Here is an 18,509-nt window from a genome sequence, read left to right as displayed (position 1 = left end):
AGTAGGTCCCCTCTGTCGACGACTAGCCTCGTTTGATGGGCAGATTTGCCGTCGTTTTAGGCGTTTAAGTGACAGAGCAAAAATGCACAAACCGATAGAAACAGAGGGACTGCGGAAAACGAGGACGGGAAGGCGGCGCCGACCACTGGTCCAGATAATGGACAACAGTGAGACCACGGGCTAGACCACCCATGGGATTGGAGGCTGCGGAGATGGCATAGACACGGAGGGGAACGAAGGAACGGAGAAACGAGCGAACTCTGAAAAACTGGAAAGCTCCGTGAACAGACCGGCGCTGTCCCCGGGGCTGCAGGCGGCAAGACACGCGACGCCACGCACGAGCCGCCTGACAGAGTGCTAAAAAGGTGCCTCTGTCGCTTAGGCTGGCAGGCGGCCACCCATGCCGACTCGCAAGTGACAAACGGCGAAAAGGGTAGGGAAACGACCATCAAAAGAGCTGCCTTAAACGCATAACAGTAAAGGACAAAGCGGGCATTCAGGAAAGAAAATTCCCGCGATTCTCCTGTCCCGGGGAGGTTTGTACAGGCGGGAGCGAGGGTTGTCTTTTCTGGTGAGTTTTCTCGAGAGAAGGACCAGCGGAATCCGCGGCGTTGTGAGACACGCAGAATGCATAAAGCTAGGAGGAAGCGACGAAGTTTCACGCCGCACAGCTCCCTAACATGTGACGAACTGGAATCTGTCGAACGCCATTCAGAAAAGGCTTCATGTCGCCCTGGACGCTGTCGAACCTGAGCGTTCTATTGAGCTTCGCTACACACCTTTGATCAGCCGACGGTTAGCCGAGACACCGAGGCAGCGGTAAACTCGCAAGTTCGGCAAGCAGGCAAAACGCTGCTTTTTCCGCATTTAGGGGCGCTGCCACTGAGAGAATGAAACAGTGGCAACTGCAGAGCATTTAGTGTTTCGCAGAACGTCAAATGCGAGCTACCACCAGGATGGCTGTCTTTGTGTCGTTGCCGTCGGGAGCTCGATGACGGGAAACACGTCTACCCGCCGCAGGACGGGGAATGTCAGGGACGAGGCCGTGACCTTGGCTATATGGAGAGTATCTCGTACTGCTCATGGAACACTGAAGAGTTTTGTGCATTCCATTTATCTTGCCTAATTCGCTTCAGGCTTCTGCTGCTTTCTAGAGAAGCACGAGAACGGAAAGCAACCAGTTGAAACTCGTGGCTGGGCTACCTTTGCAAACTGCGGCGGAGTGCCGTTCTCGTGCTCGAGCTACAGGAGCAATGCAAAGAAATGAAAGATCGAGTGTTGCAGTGCTCGGGGGTAGGCGCCATGCAGTGGAAAACAGCGGTAGAAAACGGAAAAAGGGAGCAAGACATCTTCGAGTGTACGCCCGATGTCACGCCAGGCATAGTGTCTCTTAACAAAAGTTGTGACCTCTGGACTTAACGAAACCACTGTTCCGTTTAGGAGGCATGAATCCTGCAGCGATGCCCCAGACTGTCACAGCCTGGATCGCTCTTTTGACAGATTGTGCCTGGCCTAACTCGACCAATCTCTGCGGGGCTTCACATCATGGTTGGGAGGTTCGTTCGGTCCATTTTAAGTGGAACTCTTTTTCAAATGACGTGAAGCAGAGCCGTAGCACTGAATCCGCTGGACAACGACCAGATGTCTGACGTCTCGAGAGGTCTATTTCCTTCCCTAGAGCAGTATTCGTGCTTGCGCATTCGCAGGTTAGTTCGGGATTAGCTTGTTCTCTAGATACAATCACAGCCATTCTGGATCTCTGCCTTTGCAGGCCGTCAGAAAAAGTTGTCAGTCCGTGTCGATCGGTTGGCGCGTTTCCGACATGTGTTGCAGGGCTAAATGCATGCTGTGTAGCAACGATCCACAAACGCGCAACACTCTACGGTCGTTTTTCTGCTAAAGCTCCTACCTTGACAGCGACTGTCGATGACAAGTGTACCGCCGAACCATCACTTGCTCCAGGTTTGTGCATTCCTACGCCTCCCCCGTAAAGGTCCACATGCTTTTTTAATGCCATCGGGGTATCGCTCGTAAACGGTAGGAGGTGGTGTCATGAACCCGGTGACTGGCATTTTAAGTCATCTGGGTGTGGCAGTTCCATCATCGACCGTTTTTCTCGCTGGCGGCCAGCGGAACACGATGCATGTGAGAGTCCCTTTTTCGCGGTGACGTGGCCAGCTATCCCCTAACAGGCGGGTACAGCCGAAACGGAAATACACAAAACGGGAGAAATGAACAGACACGAGTCACGAATACACTGGCCCTTTCAGATGGTTTCCAGAATCCATCGCTGCAGCGATCTGCACCCTCTGCCTTTCGGCCCGGCGCAGTCCACGCGAATGCGACACAAACATGCACGTTTTTCCGTTTAAACACAGGAACGTCTTCATCGGAAACAAGCGTCTGCTTTCGGAGAAGAGACATGACAAGACATGCTGAATTTCTGGCGGGAAACAACGGGAAGACCACGGAAACAGGAGGGGTGCAGGCTGGACAAAACGAAAAACTATCGTCGAAAAACGAGACGGCGGGGCGCCGAAGGAGACAGACGACAAATTGTCGCTTTAATCCGGCTGCCCTTTCAGTCTTTTCAAAGCAGCCTGGTGCTGCTGTACAGCAAGAAATGCGTTTGGCTGCGCGTCTTTTCCGCCTTCCCCACAGTGCGGCTCTCGTCTCGCAGCGACCGTGTTGTACCCTCTCACACCTCACCACGGATTCAGAGTGATTTGTCCGCTTTCCAACGCAATATAACTCGAGACGCGTAACGCGTCGCGCATGCCAGTCCCCACTCCCTTGCGTTTCTCTCCTCGTTTCCTTCACCAAAAACCGGCGAACTCCAGCTTTCTGTGGAGTCACCTCACTCACACAAACCATAACACAAACTACGTACGGTATAAACCCTTTCATGGGTGCACCTGACAAGAAATCTTTTCGGTCCGGCCACTGTTGTGGTCTTCGTACCTCTCTCAAACCTTTGCTCATGCTTATCGCCCCTCGTGAGTGTTTTCTGTCTGCCGACGTAACTTCTGCAAGGTTCGGAACTGCCGCAGCTTCGTCCCCGCTTGCACCGGAAAATCAAGGATCACTCGCGTAAACGTATACAGCCGTCAAACGCGCAGCTATGGGTGTGTGTGTGTGTCGCGGTCGTCAGGTACAAGAAGCGTACTCCTCGCTTCCCCAGAGACTTTAAAGACACCGCTAACACAGACACAGAAGCCGCGCTCCTTCGTCCTCGGACATTTCGACTCTCTCCAGATCTCGGCGACGCTGGAGACCACAGCAGACGCTTTCACACTCGTGAAAGTGTCTCACGAAACGGAGAGCAGCTCGATCCCGGAACTCCTCAATGGACGCCTCAGCACAGGCTCATGCAAGTCCAGATTCGAAGCAAAACGCATGTTACTTCGTCTAGCGACACCCACCGCTGCGCAGACGCGGAGACATCTTTGACACCTGGGCTTCCCTCACCAAAAAATCGCCAGAGACCACGGCCAAGTCTACGCAGGCCAAGAGAGCTGCTGTGTGACGCGGATAAATGAAAGAGCAGAAACCTTCCTTCTGTCGATCCATCAAAGAAGAAGAGAACTTCATTCGGTTGACAGATCGACGAAAACGAGTCGACCTCTGCGGCGATGGATCCTCTTCTCACTGGACAGTGTCGGAAGAAGTCTCGCGCTTTGGCGGGGTCCACTTGTAGTTGCTTTGTTTGTAACTGTAATATTTTTGAATTAAATCGTAGGAAGCACTTGGTCCCGACGATCCCGCTGGGTAGGGCAAAGGGTCGATGTTCTTCTCCTCGATTTCGTGAAGCAGGGGAGTAAAGATCCGCCAAGCCTCCCGAAGCTCGTCTGCAAAGACGACAGGACAGAAATGGCAGACGGAGTGGAACCGCAAAGACGTCTGCACGCATCGTTGACCGAAAGGGATGTATGAGAAGGACGCTACAGAGGCATAGGTCGTTTGAGCCACCTGGTCCTAATTGTTCATTTAAACGGCGAGTCGACCTATGTAGATGGACGCATATCAGAGGGGAAAGAGCAGACGCACTGGAGACTTTGAACGACTGACACACAGGCTCCCTGATACCGCACAGCTACGTTGCGATATGGCTGCCAGTGAATCGCTCGATGTACCACTGTATCGGAGACACATCGCATGCACCTGCGTGCGTGGTTCCATTCACAAACAAACAAATGGCGAAGTACGCGTCGAAACGGAAAGAGACATTTGTGTATGGTCGGAGAAACCAGTGGACGGTGTTTTTGAGCAGTGTGGTTTCCTCGAAACCTCACCTGTTCTCACAAAGTTCTGCTTGTCTCCGCGAATGACGTCCAGGAGAAGTCGTTCGTAGGCGTCGGGCAGGCGCTCCACGTCGAAACGATCCATCACTGAAACGGCCAAAGAAAGAATCCGTTTTTCTAAGAGTCTCTGTCTCACCTTCTAAATGGGCACAGAGACGCACGAATGCACATGCACACTGGAAATCTCTAAAACGCGCTCCCGTTCTCTCTCTCTCTCGCTGCCTTCCGCAGTCTCTGCAGGGTCACCTCTACCTAGACATCTATATATATAATCACTACATACGCCCATCCAAATATATATGTATATACATATGTATATATATATATATATATAACTATGTGTATACGTGTATATATATGTATACGTGTATATTTATGTGTACAGGCAGATCAAGATGGCCGTGGTTATGCGATGGATGATTTTCGCCGTCTACATATACAGGCGGGGAGAGTGTGGTTCAACAAAAGAACTAACACAGGAAGTCGAGTCGCAGCGAAGGCTCACCACTCAGGTCGAGCTCAGTGGGCTGCAGGCCCTGGCTAAGAAGTCCAGGTTTCTTCGTGTGAATCTTCAAGTACACAGCCTCGTGGGGTTGAACCTGAACAAAACAAGTATCGTTCGTCGAGACGAAAGGCATAACGCACTCCATCCGTGTCTCGTGAATCGCGTGGAAGAACAATGACGCCTGAATCCAGGCGTCCCTTGAAAACGAAAATTTCCATGTCACACGCTCTCCTTGTCTTAAAACAAACGTTTCTACCACCCTACACAAAACATCAAGCTCACTCAACACCTACATATATATATATATATAAATATAGATATAGATATATAGATATATATACGCATATATGTGTATCGGTAAATATGTTTATTTATTTATGTTTGCGTCGTAACTGTTTGTCTCTGGACCGTTAAGCACGTGTATGCATGGATGTATGCTTGTATGCATGTTTCCATCTATGTATATATATATATATATATATGTACATGTCTTGAGGTTTCTACATGCACATATGCCTGTATAACGGGGAGACCGCTGTACGTTTTTTTTCACTCTTATACGGGGAGGGAATTTCCCAAAGGCGGAATTTCAAATGATGCCTTGTTTGTTTCTTCACTTCTCACAAGAATCACGAGCTCGTTGGGAGTCAGATTTGGTTCGTGGAAAAACGAGGCGCCCGCCGGAGCCTCGCGCAGCTGCACCCGCACCTCCGTCGTTTTGCTCTCTAGCGCCTTTCCAGCCTGCAAACATGCAGACGCAGACGGTCTTTGCTGTCCAAATATTACCCGAAGACGCGGGGGAAGAGGGAGGCTTGGGAGAGTGCGTTTTTCTCTGTCTTCCACGCTGTCCTACCTTGAAGATGAACGGAACGCCGCTCCATCGCTCGTTGTTGATCCACAGGACGCATGTGCAGAAGGTCGGCGTCTTCGAGTCCTTCGGCACGGTGTCGTCCTGCGTCAAAAGAGCGTGAAAAGAGAAGTAGACTTGAATCAAAACAGTGGAGGAAGGAAAGCGGAAAGAGCAGGACATCCACAAATGCAGGAGACTGAAAAGAGGGGAACTCGCGACAGACAGTCTCGTTTCAAAAGGACAGATGTCAAGTCGTCGTCGTGACCGGCTGACGCAGCTAAACAAGAAGCGAAAGAATCAACGGCTTTCAACTTGTCTCGAATCTCAGAAGAACGCCATTTCAAAAGTGGTTCGAACTGGTTCACGCTGGGAACCCATCCAAAGAAACGAGCCAGTTGTGATGTGTTTGTCAACTTGTGAGTTGCTTCTCGTTCTCTTCTGCCTCCCGTCTTTTCGCCTGTCTTCTTATCTTCTCCACCGGCTTACGTCTGTGTAGCCTGGCAGTTGTCCATCTACAGACTTGGTGAACTGACCCAAGACGGTTTCGCTGATTTCTGCGGTACCGAAACGAGAACGGAAAACGCAACTATCTTCATCAGAAACAAGGTACTCACACTGTGCCTCGAATCTGACGTTCCGATCCCAACAATCATATATATATATATATATATATATATATGTATATGTCTAGATATGAGTAGATAGATACAGACTACACCCTGGAACACGTGAACAAGTGGAAGTCGTGCATGGCATTATGTCCCGGACTGCAGAGAGAGACACATACAGACAAGCACAGAATTGCTTGGAAAGAAATCGACTTTTGACTGTTGGCTGTGACCCGTTTCAGACGGAACGTTTCCAAGGACTCACTGACTGGCGGCATTTGCTTCAAGACTTTCACTTTCTCGTCTCGAATGTCGTCGTCTTTGAGTGAGGCAGGCCGCTCCATGGCGACAAGCGTGAGGAGTTGAATCATGTGGTTTTGCATGACGTCGCGAATGATCCCTAAAAAACAGGCAGACAAACGCCTCCAACCTGTTGCCGCCTTCTCTCAGTTGACGGTTCTCGAGACAACTCCCAAAGAGCCTCGCGCCTTCAAGTCGGCCGGGACCTAAGGGTTGCTGCACACCCTCACGCCGCGCCGCTACGTCGTCGCCTCGATCCACGAAGAGACGGTGGTATCAGTTCCGGTTCGCTCGAAAACGTCTCCACTCCCCTCCACGGGTCAGTCGCGCAATCGGCGCTCTCGCTCTCTCTCGGGTGAAAGAAGGAAAATCCGAGGAGCACACGACAACCGCTTCAGTTCCGGACGCGAACTGCGCCGCCTCAAACACAGCACTGGCCACCATGCGTCGAATGTCAACCTGGCGGTAAAGCGTTCGAGAGACTGTTCGCCTTCTTCCCGGTAGAGCGTTCGTTGTTCGAAGAAGCAAAGTCCTACCGTAATTGTCGAAGTAGCCGCCACGGCGCCAAGTGCCGCTCTGCTCTTTGAAGGTGATCCGGACGCTGTGGACGTAGTCGCGATGGAAAAGCTGAACGCAGGGGGGAAGCGACCGAACGCGGGTCCACCAGTGTGTTAACGTCCTTCGGTGTATCGCTTCACGACATGGAGAACGTCGTATCGAAAAAAGGAACGGCCATTCTGCAGGCGATGTGACTTGAAAAGCGCCTTCGCAACACCCTCGCGAGAGCGACGCACCGCGAACTCCCGCAAAAACGCACACACAGCCAAGAGTCACTCACGCGTCTGTTTATCGACTCTGCTGAGAAAACCACTCGCGGGGTCTGCACAGTGCAGAGACTGTTTTTGAAGAAAAAAAAAAAAACGGATCTCCACAGATGTCAACACCCGCGTGTCAGGAGCCTTATCGAGAGAGCCTTTACGAAGGACCTCAGGGGGAAACGACGAGCAAGGAGGAGCGAAAGAACTCGAAGGAACTCGCGAGAGAGAACGTCAACAAGGCGATGGCACTTGCTTACAGGCATGAACGCGACATTCGCGAAGCGCAGGGCTGTGAGACTCAAACTCATCTCCTTGCCCAAGTAGTGGTCGATTCGGAAGATCTGAAAAGAAAGTATAGAGTCGACGAGAAACTGCAGTTGTGCGACATCCCCACACAAAGAGAGTCTCTCTGAGCCCGCTGACGCGTTTGTTTTCCGCCGCGCGTCTTGCATGCCACCAAGCTCATGCATGTGAATGCATGCAAACAACCTCACACCTCGCGTCATCACTCTCCCGATACGGCGCGTCCAGTTGCTTCCACCCTCGTCCTGTCTTGATCGTGCAGCCGACGGCCACAGTAAATTGCGAAGACCAACAGCATGTCTCAACTGTGCTCTCGCATCCGTCTGCGCCCCTCCTGTTCTCTGTCTGTTTCTTGGCTGCGGCCTCGCGGTGTGAGCACCCACCCCCCTGTCTCTGTCTCTGTCGTCTGCACTCGCTCCCTCCCTCTGGCTGGCTCTTCTCGTGAAGACGTCGAGAGCAGCAAGAAGCTTGTTCTTCCTGCAGCGCGTCTCTCACCTCTCGCTCTCTGAGAAGCGCCATGAGACTGGCGGAAAGCTTGTCTGAACTCTTCAGGTCGCGGCCGAACGGCTTCTCCACCACCACGCGGTTCCAGCCTGCGGTCACAGAGCGCGCGAGAACCAGACGCGAGAAACGGTGACGAGAAAGTTCGTCTTCACGGGATGCCCTGCTCAAGGCGTTTGAGGAGTGAACACGCAAGAAGGCGGGGACGAGCGCGACGATCTTCGGTCAAAAACTGCTGCTGAAAACGCTCGAAGCGAAATCAGGAAACTCGCACACTAAGAGAGAACGATCCGCGACGAGGACAAGAAAACAGATGGACTGGTCGTCGATGCTGGGCTTGCCTCCACCGCTGCGTTCTGCGAAGGCGGCGCCGACTTCCGACATGTCCAGTTTTTCTCCGTTTTTGCCTGCTGAACTTTTCGATCACTTTCTCCCCTAATTTGTGTCTCACTTTCTGTTCTTCGTCCCTCAGGCGCTTGTGTCTATCTGTTTTGACCTTGCCTTCCTCCTCATCTCCCCCGTTCTTTGCGTCTTTCCTTCGCGTTCTTCTCAGTGCGGCTCCTGCTTTTGGCGTTTCCAGCCTTCTCTTCTTCCTCCTCCTCACCTTTAGTGTTCCAGCAAGACTGTCGATAGCTCTTCACACTGGGAAGGAAGACGTCGGGAGGGAGCGCGAGGTAGAGGACGCGGCCCACCTGCTCTGCATCGCCCTCGACCTCCTTCAGATGATTCCCCAAGTTCGCGAAGTCCGCAGGGCGGTCGTACAATCCTTGCCTAAAACAGAGACGAACGGAACGTGGAACTCAGACAGCGCAGAAGGACAGGCAAGCTTAAGCTGCGATGCGGCTGCGTTGGACGGGAGAGACGCTTCAACCTTGAACGTCAGATCTCGAAACAGAAGACAGGCTCGCACGCGACTCCGTTCACGAATCAAGAAAACAGCGGTTCAAAACAAAGGCAGGAAGACCAAGAACGAGGCACATGCGATATATGCCGGGCAAAGCAGAAGAAGATACAGAGCACAAGCAGCAGAGGCGCAGTAGACGATGCGGAGAAGAGGATGCGCATGAGAAGAAGAGAGAAACGACGAAGACAGATGAGAAGAAAAGAGACCAGATCTTCAAACTCCACGCAAGTCGAGCAAGGAGACTTATCTGTAAAGTGGAAGAGAAAGGAACTCGAGAGAGAGACATACAACCGACTTCTGCCCCTCTACGGGAGACGCCGCCGCCGCGGAAGGTGCGACAGCAAGACGAACTCGCATGCAAGGAGAATGAATAGATCCGGACAGAGGAACGGAACGCTCCGAGTCACGAAAGCGAACCTTGAACGTATCGAAACGGGGAGTAGCCCTCGAAACGATGTATCTTCTATCTACTTCAGTTGAAATTGTTTTTTGTGGTTCGCTAACACTACACTAGAGGAAGCGTTCCACTTTTAGATTTTCACTCGCGCCGACGTCGTGAAGTTCTCTTACAAGTAGCTGCAGTGACTCTTGAAGCTCGCAAGCAGGTCAATAGCAGACGCGCGTCGACAGAAGAAGGAGCTCAGCGACCTGGAAAAAAAGAGAAAGAAGCGAGACACGGCAACTTGTGAATTCTTTCGTCTTCAATCCAGGGACGGAGGTACATCAGGATGCCGCATTTGTTTTTTTTGAGCCTTTGGAGTCCTGCAGACGTGGAGACACGATCTCCGAGAGGTTGACAAAGTTCGTTCGTCTGTTGATTCTCCCTCTCAGCTCTGCAGACATTCGCGTGTGTCGGCTTTTCCCCTTACAGCCTTGCTCGCCTTCTTTTCATCTCTCTGCTGCTGTCGACCGTTCTCTCTCGCGCGCGTCCTCCTTTCGTCGACCCTCTCTGATCTGCGTTTGTCGCTATCCTCTCGTGTTCGTTTGTCTTGCTCTTCACTCACTTGAGTTTCTGCGAGATCTTCTCCCAGAATTGGTCGAATGTCATCTTTGACCGCGCATACCCCTGCGTCGCCGAAACAAAGAAACGAACCATTCAGAAGAAGGAAGGCTAAAGACAGAGAAAAGAGAGGACGGCCTCCTTTCCACCGAGTGCCGACGAACCCAGAAGTCTCTGCATATGTTGACGCTCGACTGTCTCGCTTCACCGTCACCTGCCGAAAGAGAGCGCTCTTCGTGTGTACGCCTCTCTTCTTGCAGACCGACACCCCGAAGCCTAGAGGATGATGCGCGCCGTCAAGAACATGCGTCCCCGGACTTCCTTTCCACAGCAACGAAACGAGGATGAGGCAATGCGACGTACACGCCAAGCGTGGAGAGAAGCGCAGCAACGAAGAAGGCAAAGTTGAGGGAGGAACTCTTGAGAGGGGGATGCAAGCAACGCACTGTTTCCACGTGAATCGTGTGCCCTCTTTTCAAGAAAAAGAGTCTTTTGAAAAGTGTAACTTTATCGAAGAAGCGAAGCTTTCTTTTTATGTTTACGGTTTTCGTTCAACAGAAGGGTGAGAGTAGGAAAACCTTCTGGCCGCTGTTTCACTTGCTGGAATACAAGAGTCTCCGCCGTTGAGGTTTAGGACAAGTCTCCATAACAGCACACAGTCTTTCTTCGTGTTCGTTCCTGTTTCTGATTTGCGAGCTTTCGCTCGAGTTTTTCCTGCTCCGCCAACAAGGGAGAAGGGACCTCTCAGGTGCAGAGACTGAGCCTAGGGTGGAGAGAGACAGGCGCCAGGCGAAATGCGCAAGAAAACGTGGACTTGCTCGACATGCAGCATCATCCCTCACGCGCGTTTGAGGAGAGACGGCGCATGCGTGCATCTGTCTACAGCTGCGCGTCTCCGCAATACCTTGCTTTCGCTGAGCTCTGCTCCAGCAGAACGAAGGAAGAACGCGAGAGGACCCCCCATCGAGAGACGCAGAGGGGCAACGCACACGATGGAGAAAGAGAAGAGCCAAGTCGCTTCTGTTCCTTACCACAATGTGGAAGTGCGGGGGCAGGAGCCCCTCGCAAAAGAGACTGAAGAGAGCAGGACTGAGGCAACGTACAAGAAAAACATGCGGAAAAAGCAGCTGTGTGTTTTCCGTGTCTTCTTCAAGCGACCCCACAACGCCATTCGCAGCGAATCAAGCCACAGCGTTCCTCGTCTTCTGTCCTTCGCCATGTCCAAGTCACGCAGACTGGGTTTCGCGATTATGGGGAGTCTCACGCCGTTCGAACGTTCGTCGCCCCCGTTTCTTTCCGACTGCTTTTCCAGAGCGCACTGCGTTACACACTGTCGACAGGCGTGGTGGATTTGAGAGCCTGGAAACTCTCGGAGACAGCAGCCCAGGACTAAAGCGAAGGTGCAGTTCCCTCACGACTTCGACAAGTTCGTTTGTCTGTCGCTGGAGAAGACATATTCCCCCGCAGGTTTCTCCGGCTTTCCTCTTGACCGTGTGGAGGCCTTTCCTCGAGGCTTCTGCGGATCTCTCAAAAGCTTCTCTGGACTTCTTCTGTCGAGCCACAGAGTGGAAAAAACGCCATGACCTCTTTTCTTCGAAGACCTCACTAAGTTTTCTTGTGAGCTAAGTCTCCACTGGCGCCGAGAACCACGACGGAGAGGAACGTTCGGTCTGCGCGAAGTTGCTGCTGCAGATGCTCCTCATGCACGTCCAGAGGGGGCACCGCCACCACCTTCACGTTCCCCGACTGGAGCACCGCGAGAGCTGGAAATTCGGCGACCGACTGAAAACCGGAAGGAACGAGAGGCAAGCGAAAAAATAATACAAAAGAAGAGCGATGGAGACACGGCCCTGGCCTAGGCCGCAGAGAGAGAGACGCGACTGCGAACAGAGACGCGCAGAGCGAGGACGATGAGAGAGAAAACGAACGGGAGAGCGACACAAATCGAGACAGGACGCAAGACGCACACGAAACACAGAACGCGGAAGACGAAGGCAGAAGTGAAGAAGACACAGGCAAGACTCAGAGAGAAGAGAAACGCGAGATGAGGGCGAAGAAAGGGGACGACAAGAATACTTGGAACAGAAGCGAATCGCGGCGACGGAGGACACACAGAGAAGACAAAAAAACTCGACACACGAGACGCGGAGAACAAGGCGAGGAAACCGGAAGAAACGCAAGTCACTTTCGAAACGAGAGGTCAGGCAGAAACCTCGTCTCCACAAGGAAGTACTAAGATGAAGATGAGCGTGGAGACGCCTGTAGATGCAAGTCGCAGCCTCCAGGCACCCCACAGAAGGCTGAAGGAGTGCGAAGTGACTCCATCAAAGAACGATCAATTCGAAAATGTATGGCAGTGCGAGTTTCGGCTGTTCTGCAGAAATGACCGAGTCGACACCATCTTGCTGTCTCGCACTTTAGATCGAGCGTCGTCTTGCATGTCGCGCCAGAGCCGGATCTTTTCGTCTCCTTTCAAAAAGAAAACCTTTTGGTGGGCCCCGCAGAGCAGCTGCAGGGAAACGGTGATTCTGTCGAACCCAGCGAATCTGAAAAAGACACAGTCGTGAAACTTCAAGTGAAAGCGACAGACACACGCTGGGAAACGCGCCTCTGCGCCCTCTGCCGCTGTGAGGCGACGGAGGCGCAGCCCAAAGTTCTGAGGACCTAAACTGATTCAGAAGCGAGAACCGGTCGCAGAACGAGAAAACAAGATACCGAAAGGAGGAAAAAAGAAATAAAGGCACACACTCGAGAGGAAACTCACACTGTGTACAGCGCCAAGTGCTTACCACAGTTTATCACGCGATCCAAGGTGGATACATGCATACAAGTACACCTATATATACATATATACAGGCAGCTAACCAATACATACATATATATATATATATATGTATAGACACAGAGACAGCGACAACTAGGTGTTGACAGGTATAGAATCGTGGAGTGATTTATACATAAACCTGTAGAAATGTCTAACGTAGAGATACAGGTGAAGAAAGAGGTACCGGGTGACAGAGACGGCGCCAGATTCTCAGATCGGTGTCACAGATGTGTACGAATGAATATGCATGCACCAAGGAACACGAGATGCAAAGCTGCCTACGGGGACTGATGTATGGACGCTTGAATAAATGCAATAGGAGTCAGAGCAGATGCTCAAGTGCACGCCTTCGAAGACTTGGAATAGTGCTTGACTGTTTCCTGAATTTTCGTAGTTTTTAATAATTTTGGTTCTTTTGTTTTTAATTTTTTCGACTTGTAATCAAGTTTTCAGTTTCTTTGCATAATTGGTTTCCATTCTCGCTCGCACCGGGAAGTTGTCGTGTGAAGGACAATGGGATTGGGGTTCATCTGCTCCTTCAGATCCTCCTCAGAGAGAGGAGGAAAAATGGAGGCGATGTGACCGTCCGGTCCGAGGCCCAACGTCACCAAGTCGATCTGCTGCGTCGCAGCGAGCAGCTCGAGCAGTGCCTGAAAAGGGAACCGAGACTCGCGAGAGGAAGTTACTAGCGATTCTGTGTCAGCCAAGCAAACCCACACGTTCAAGAAAAACTTCGATGTGTGACCGTCTGAGGCACCAGTCGACCTGGTGGGTCCGTCTCCGTCTGGGCAGCTGAAAGACGAAAGCGTTCGACGCGTTCCGGTCATCGACATGTGTGTTCGTCTCCAGCACAAGTTCAGTCTTCTTCACCGCGGGTAAACATTGGCCTGTCACCTTGAGCTCGCAGGCCTTGCACCCCGGCGAAAGGCGACCAGCGACCCGAGACTTCCTGTCACTTTTTTCAGCTTCACAAAAGACGTTCTGAAGAATGAAAAAGCTGTGCATTAGTTGAGCTGAGACCCTGTCTCCAGACGGGGGAGACTGCCAAGCTTGCGCGTCTGTCGCCTGGCATGCGGGAGACGCAGCTCCTCTTTTCTCCGCCTAACTTCTCGAAGAAAAGCAAGCGCGTCCCTGCTCGCCATCAAAGCGTCTGCTCCCAGGGTCCCTCTTCTCCACACGAGTCTCGACGGTCCATGTCTCGCTTTCTCCCGCCCCGGCTGTTTACCGATCGATATTTGACGATGCAGTCTTCGAGGGGGAGTGAGGTGTCTGGGAAAATCAAATTTTTCTCCGGCACCGGGAGAACGTCGCCTCCACACTCTGCGCCAGGCTGGTCGCACGCAACGCCGTTCGGCTGGCCGAGAAGATGCTTCCGAATGCTGCGTTGATTCGAGTCTGCATGCGTCGGGTGCACGTAGCGCTCGTCGACAAGGAAGAAGAAGACGCGCGTCCAGTCGAGCGCAGAGTCGCTTCCCTTCGCATCTCTCTGCAGTTCTTCCGAAAACTCCGGAACCGCCGTTGCCAGATGCGTCGCTGCGCGTCCAGGTTCATGGTCCGCCGAGGCGAGGGCCAAGTGCCGCAGAGCCGAGTAAATCGGCAGAGGCGTCGAGCCGCCTGAGAAACATGTTTTCGAGTGCATGCAGAAGAGGTGAGAAGAGAGCACTCGTCTGTTTACGGAATACACGGATCGGACTCTTCCTGGCCTGGCACCTGCTCAGGAGCTCGATGAACGCTTTCACGCTGAGTCTAAATGGTATGGAGGCAACTCGACTCTTCCATAGTTCAACCAGTCCTGCTCGGCCTTGGCCTTGAGGCAGGTACACACTTGAAACGAAAGCAATCAAAGGGAAAAGTCGGAAACACACGCTCGTGCTTCCATGCAGAAAATGGGCGTAGATACGCGCATAGACTCGGTTGGGGTGTGAAGAGGAAACAGAGATCCAAAAACAAACACAAGCAAGTTGAGTCTCCATGCACGTGTAATCTGGCGGGAATGAAAGTCTCTTCTCTTCGTAAGAAACATACTTTGTAGAAACGAGTCTGGACAGACGTCAACACGTACACGTAGATGCAGACTTGCAGACATGCAGGCCGCTCCGTAAATGTTTATCTCTCTCTCCATAAATAAATAAATAAATATATATATATATATATGTTACATGTAGGGTTGTGTGCATGTAGATATATGTGAGTTTTAGATGTGGAGAAATCCGGAGATCACACGCAATGGATTCCGAAGAGTGTCTCTCAGCATCGACAGACGCTGCTGCTCAAAGCTGTGGAGCGTCGAGGAAACGTCTGCATCGAGAGAGGCATGCTACGCTTTCCGAGCTGCGTGAAGACTTAAGCCTGTTGCGGCCCAGAAGCAACGCAGAAGAAACTCTAGCGGGTCGTCGCCTCTCAAACGACAGAGTATTGGTCGCACGGCATGGTCGTCAGTTCGCAACAAGTGAGCCTTTTTTCGTTCTCCAGCGTAGGTGCATTGTCGTCAGAAAGAACGGCAGCCACGGGAGGCAAGACCGCCCAACGACACGGCTGTTCATTCTCTGCAGGGACATGTAAGATTATTCCTGGGAAGCCTACCGGAGAGTCCAATGACAACCTTGGCATACGAGCTTTCCGTCAGTTTTCGCTTGATCGCGTTGAAGAGGAGGTAGGCCCCGTGAGCGACGAAGGCGTCGTCGTTTCGACACGAGATTTCTTTCGGTCTCTCTGAGAGATCGAAGATGCCGCGCGTCGCCAGAGAGGACACAGCAGCTCGAGGCGGAATCGCCGCGACAGAGAACGTCGGGAAGACGCCGGGGCTCTTCGTGCTTCTCCCCGAGCTGCTCCCCGACGGACTCGCCTCTTCATTCGCGCCTGGAAAGAGACACAAAGAAAGGGTGAAGAGAGAGAGGAGAAGGAAACGCAGGCGAGGATCTAAGCGCGGGGAGAAGGAAACAAGAGAGAAGGCAGGCAGAGAGAGAGGTGAGGCAGAAAGCGAAAGACAGAGAAAGGAGGAGAAACAGAGAGGTGAGATGGAGAGATCGTGAGTCAGACAGATACAGACATATATAGGCATATGTATATTTAGATATATGTGTAGATATACACAGGGGAGAAACAGAAGGAGAAATCGGGAGCAGACAGACAGAAGCAGAGCGTTTCAAACAGAGAACGGTGAGGTGGGGAGGAAAAGGCGAGAGCGGTTGGTGAGTTGAGGCGAGAATGAAAAGGAGGAATGAGGGAGAGGGTCGGCAGGGAAGAAGCAGATGAACGAAGTTGGAAGAAACGGAGAAAAGGAAGAAGAGAAGAAAGCCGTGAAAGCAGCGGAAAGTCAAGAGAGAGAAGATGTCGGTGGGGAAAAGGTGAGAAGCGCAGGAGCGAAACACAGGAAAGCAGAAAGCACACAAACCGAAAGAACAAATGAGCCAAGGAGACCGTACAGTCCCGATGCACCCATGTGTGAACCGACGCGCGAAATGCACAACGCTTCCAGGAAACCATAAAGGTCTGGCAAAGAGGAGAAGAAGGAGAAGAGAGTGAAGAAAAAGAGAGTGAAGAAAAGGAACAGGGAGCGGACGAGGACGCACAGCCGAGCAGGAGACAGGACACCCCACGACAAATATAGGAGGGGGGAACGAACGAGACAGACGAGATAAGCTAGAGAAGCAAGAAGAGGAAGAGAACAAGAGAAGAAAGCATATCAGAGGAGACAGAAGCGAAGAGGTGCAGAGAGACAGAAAGTACAGCGAGCTGCGGTGTCGGTGAAAAGCGAAGACGGACACAACAAGGGATCCCTCCATGTCTGCGCCGCCCCGAGAAAGCGTTCTACAAGGTTTGCGAGGGCTTACTCTTCATCTTGTCTACTTCGTCTCCTTTCTGTCCTATCTTCGACGGTAAATACATCTCTGAAAATCCAAGGCAAATGTCCAGCGAAAAACTGAGAAAACTCCCAAGTTGCTCGCGGCCGAGACCGCCAACCGACAGGACCGTGTATTCCACAGCAACACAAAAACTAGAACGGAAATGTCGCACTGAACATCAGCTATACAAGCATATATATATATATCTATATATATATATATATATTATGTGCACAGATATGTATAGCACATGGAAAACCATACGAATGTATGTATTTAGCTCTGGAGACTGTGCAGACACAAACAAAGTAAAAGGCCGTGTTTTCCTAATCCAGCGAATGAGAGGAAAACGGGTGATTCTGGCCGGAGCGTGCGACAAAACGGTGAACTTGAATTTGTCGGCGAGTAAAGTTCTGGGAAAGAAGGAATTTCCCCACCTGGCAAGTCACTTGAACTTCACTAAGAAACGTCGCGGGTTCTGTCTATGTGTTCAGAACGCAAAGGAAACACATTTTTTACAGGTGAATCCTGCCACAAAGAGGCTGTCAACATTCGCAGAATCGCCGGTGGTGTGCGACTCTGTACGTAACCAGTTCACTTTGTCGCCGCAGGTGTGGAGAAACCGACAAGAACCACGGAAGATAAAAGAGAAAAAGTACGGATGTTGCAACAGAATCTCGTTTCTTCTTTGCCTTGTGCTGAAGAAAATACCCTACATAATGCGGACGCGTTGTGTATCGTCTGGCCCCGTAGTGCCCAGCTAGACTCGCGGTCACCCGGCAGACAGTTCGAGCTCTTGAAAGAATGTCGCCGGCAGAAACGCTTTTTCGGGGGGCGACACACAATCGAGAGGCGTTCCGAGAAATGTCTGACACAAAGAAAATGGTTTGCACTTCACAGTTTGGAGAAAAGAAGAAAGGAGTCACTGACTTGCCATTCGCTGGCGCGTTGCATCCGGCGTGTTCAGACAGCACTAGCTGAGAAAGGCGGTCTTGGCAGTCGAGAAACTGCCTGAAATCATTTGTCGAAAGCGGTGTATTTGTCCTTACCTTTGTATTGATGCTATGGTGTACGCTGGAGAAAAGAGAAAAGGGAACTGAAGCGAACTGCAGCAAAAATTGCGGAAAAGTAGCGAGTTGAGGAGACGCGATGGAAAGCAACAGAGGCACACGTCTCCGGTTGCAGCTGCTCAGAACTCGCAACGGAGCCGTAGTCCAGTTGCATGTGACTGGCAAACTCGGGAGAACAAGGGAGAAAGAAGATTTCCTTGGGCGTGTTTCAGAAAGTAGACAAAAACAGAAGCGGCGCACAAGTGGGGGGAAACACCATTTTTTAGCTGAGGTCAAAAAGAAGGCGTTTCGCCCGTAATGCCGTCGCTTTTCTGCGTCTCGCACACCACGAAGCAGTTTTTCCTCCGGCACGGCTGAGTATGTGTTGCAGAGGGTTGGATGAAAACCAGCGTAATCACAAAGATGCAGATGGGATTTTACCTAAAAGCACGCACAAGCGCAGCCAGCTGCAACCTGCGAGAGTCCCGATGTTCACAGTTATACGCTATTGCAAATAACAGGCAGAGCTCGCAAGATGAGGGACCAGATAGGTATGCAATCGTTCTTGCCTTCTGTACAGTTCCCAGAAAGACGTGCAGAGAGATATGCATTCCCGCGATAATACGCATTCGTGAAAAAAGACGAAGATTTACGCGGCGGACTGCACTTACAGTTCGTAGCGGATGAAATATGGCAGGTGG

At 51.7% G+C, this 18,509-nt stretch overlaps 1 protein-coding gene across 1 annotated transcript; it reads right to left on the bottom strand.

Annotated features, from left to right (window-relative positions):
- Positions 1-2,016: 2,016 nt before the first annotated feature.
- Positions 2,017-18,063, bottom strand: TGME49_278830 (glucose-6-phosphate 1-dehydrogenase). The gene is made up of 21 exons (XM_018781824.1): positions 17,809-18,063; positions 16,748-16,804; positions 15,498-15,773; positions 14,140-14,528; positions 13,404-13,564; positions 12,507-12,636; positions 11,697-11,872; positions 11,122-11,179; positions 10,095-10,156; positions 9,661-9,738; positions 8,791-8,957; positions 8,181-8,278; positions 7,640-7,723; positions 7,101-7,191; positions 6,530-6,664; positions 6,143-6,210; positions 5,660-5,758; positions 5,431-5,547; positions 4,807-4,900; positions 4,293-4,388; positions 2,017-3,848 (listed from the first exon to the last, which is right to left on the bottom strand). Exons 2-21 carry the CDS (start codon positions 16,800-16,802, stop codon positions 3,646-3,648), a joined length of 2,637 nt encoding a protein of 878 aa, XP_018635111.1. The 5' UTR covers positions 16,803-16,804; positions 17,809-18,063; the 3' UTR covers positions 2,017-3,645.
- Positions 18,064-18,509: the final 446 nt, after the last annotated feature.

This window comes from Toxoplasma gondii, chromosome XII, assembly GCF_000006565.2.
Source record: "Toxoplasma gondii ME49 chromosome XII, whole genome shotgun sequence".
NCBI lineage: Eukaryota > Apicomplexa > Conoidasida > Eucoccidiorida > Sarcocystidae > Toxoplasma > Toxoplasma gondii.
The sequence above is the reverse complement of the archived record's forward strand: the minus strand, read 5'-3'. Positions and strand labels throughout refer to the sequence as shown.

Coding starts and splice junctions, on each gene's coding strand:
- TGME49_278830 (XM_018781824.1), bottom strand. CDS start 16,802: ATGTATTTACCGTCGAAGATAGGACAGAAAGGAGACGAAGTAGACAAG. Junction 15,774..16,747: donor CGAAGTAGACAAGATGAAGA/GTAAGCCCTCGC, acceptor GTCTCTTTCCAG/GCGCGAATGAAGAGGCGAGT. Junction 13,565..14,139: donor GCATCGTCAAATATCGATCG/GTAAACAGCCGG, acceptor TTCCCTTTTCAG/GCACTGCTCGAGCTGCTCGC.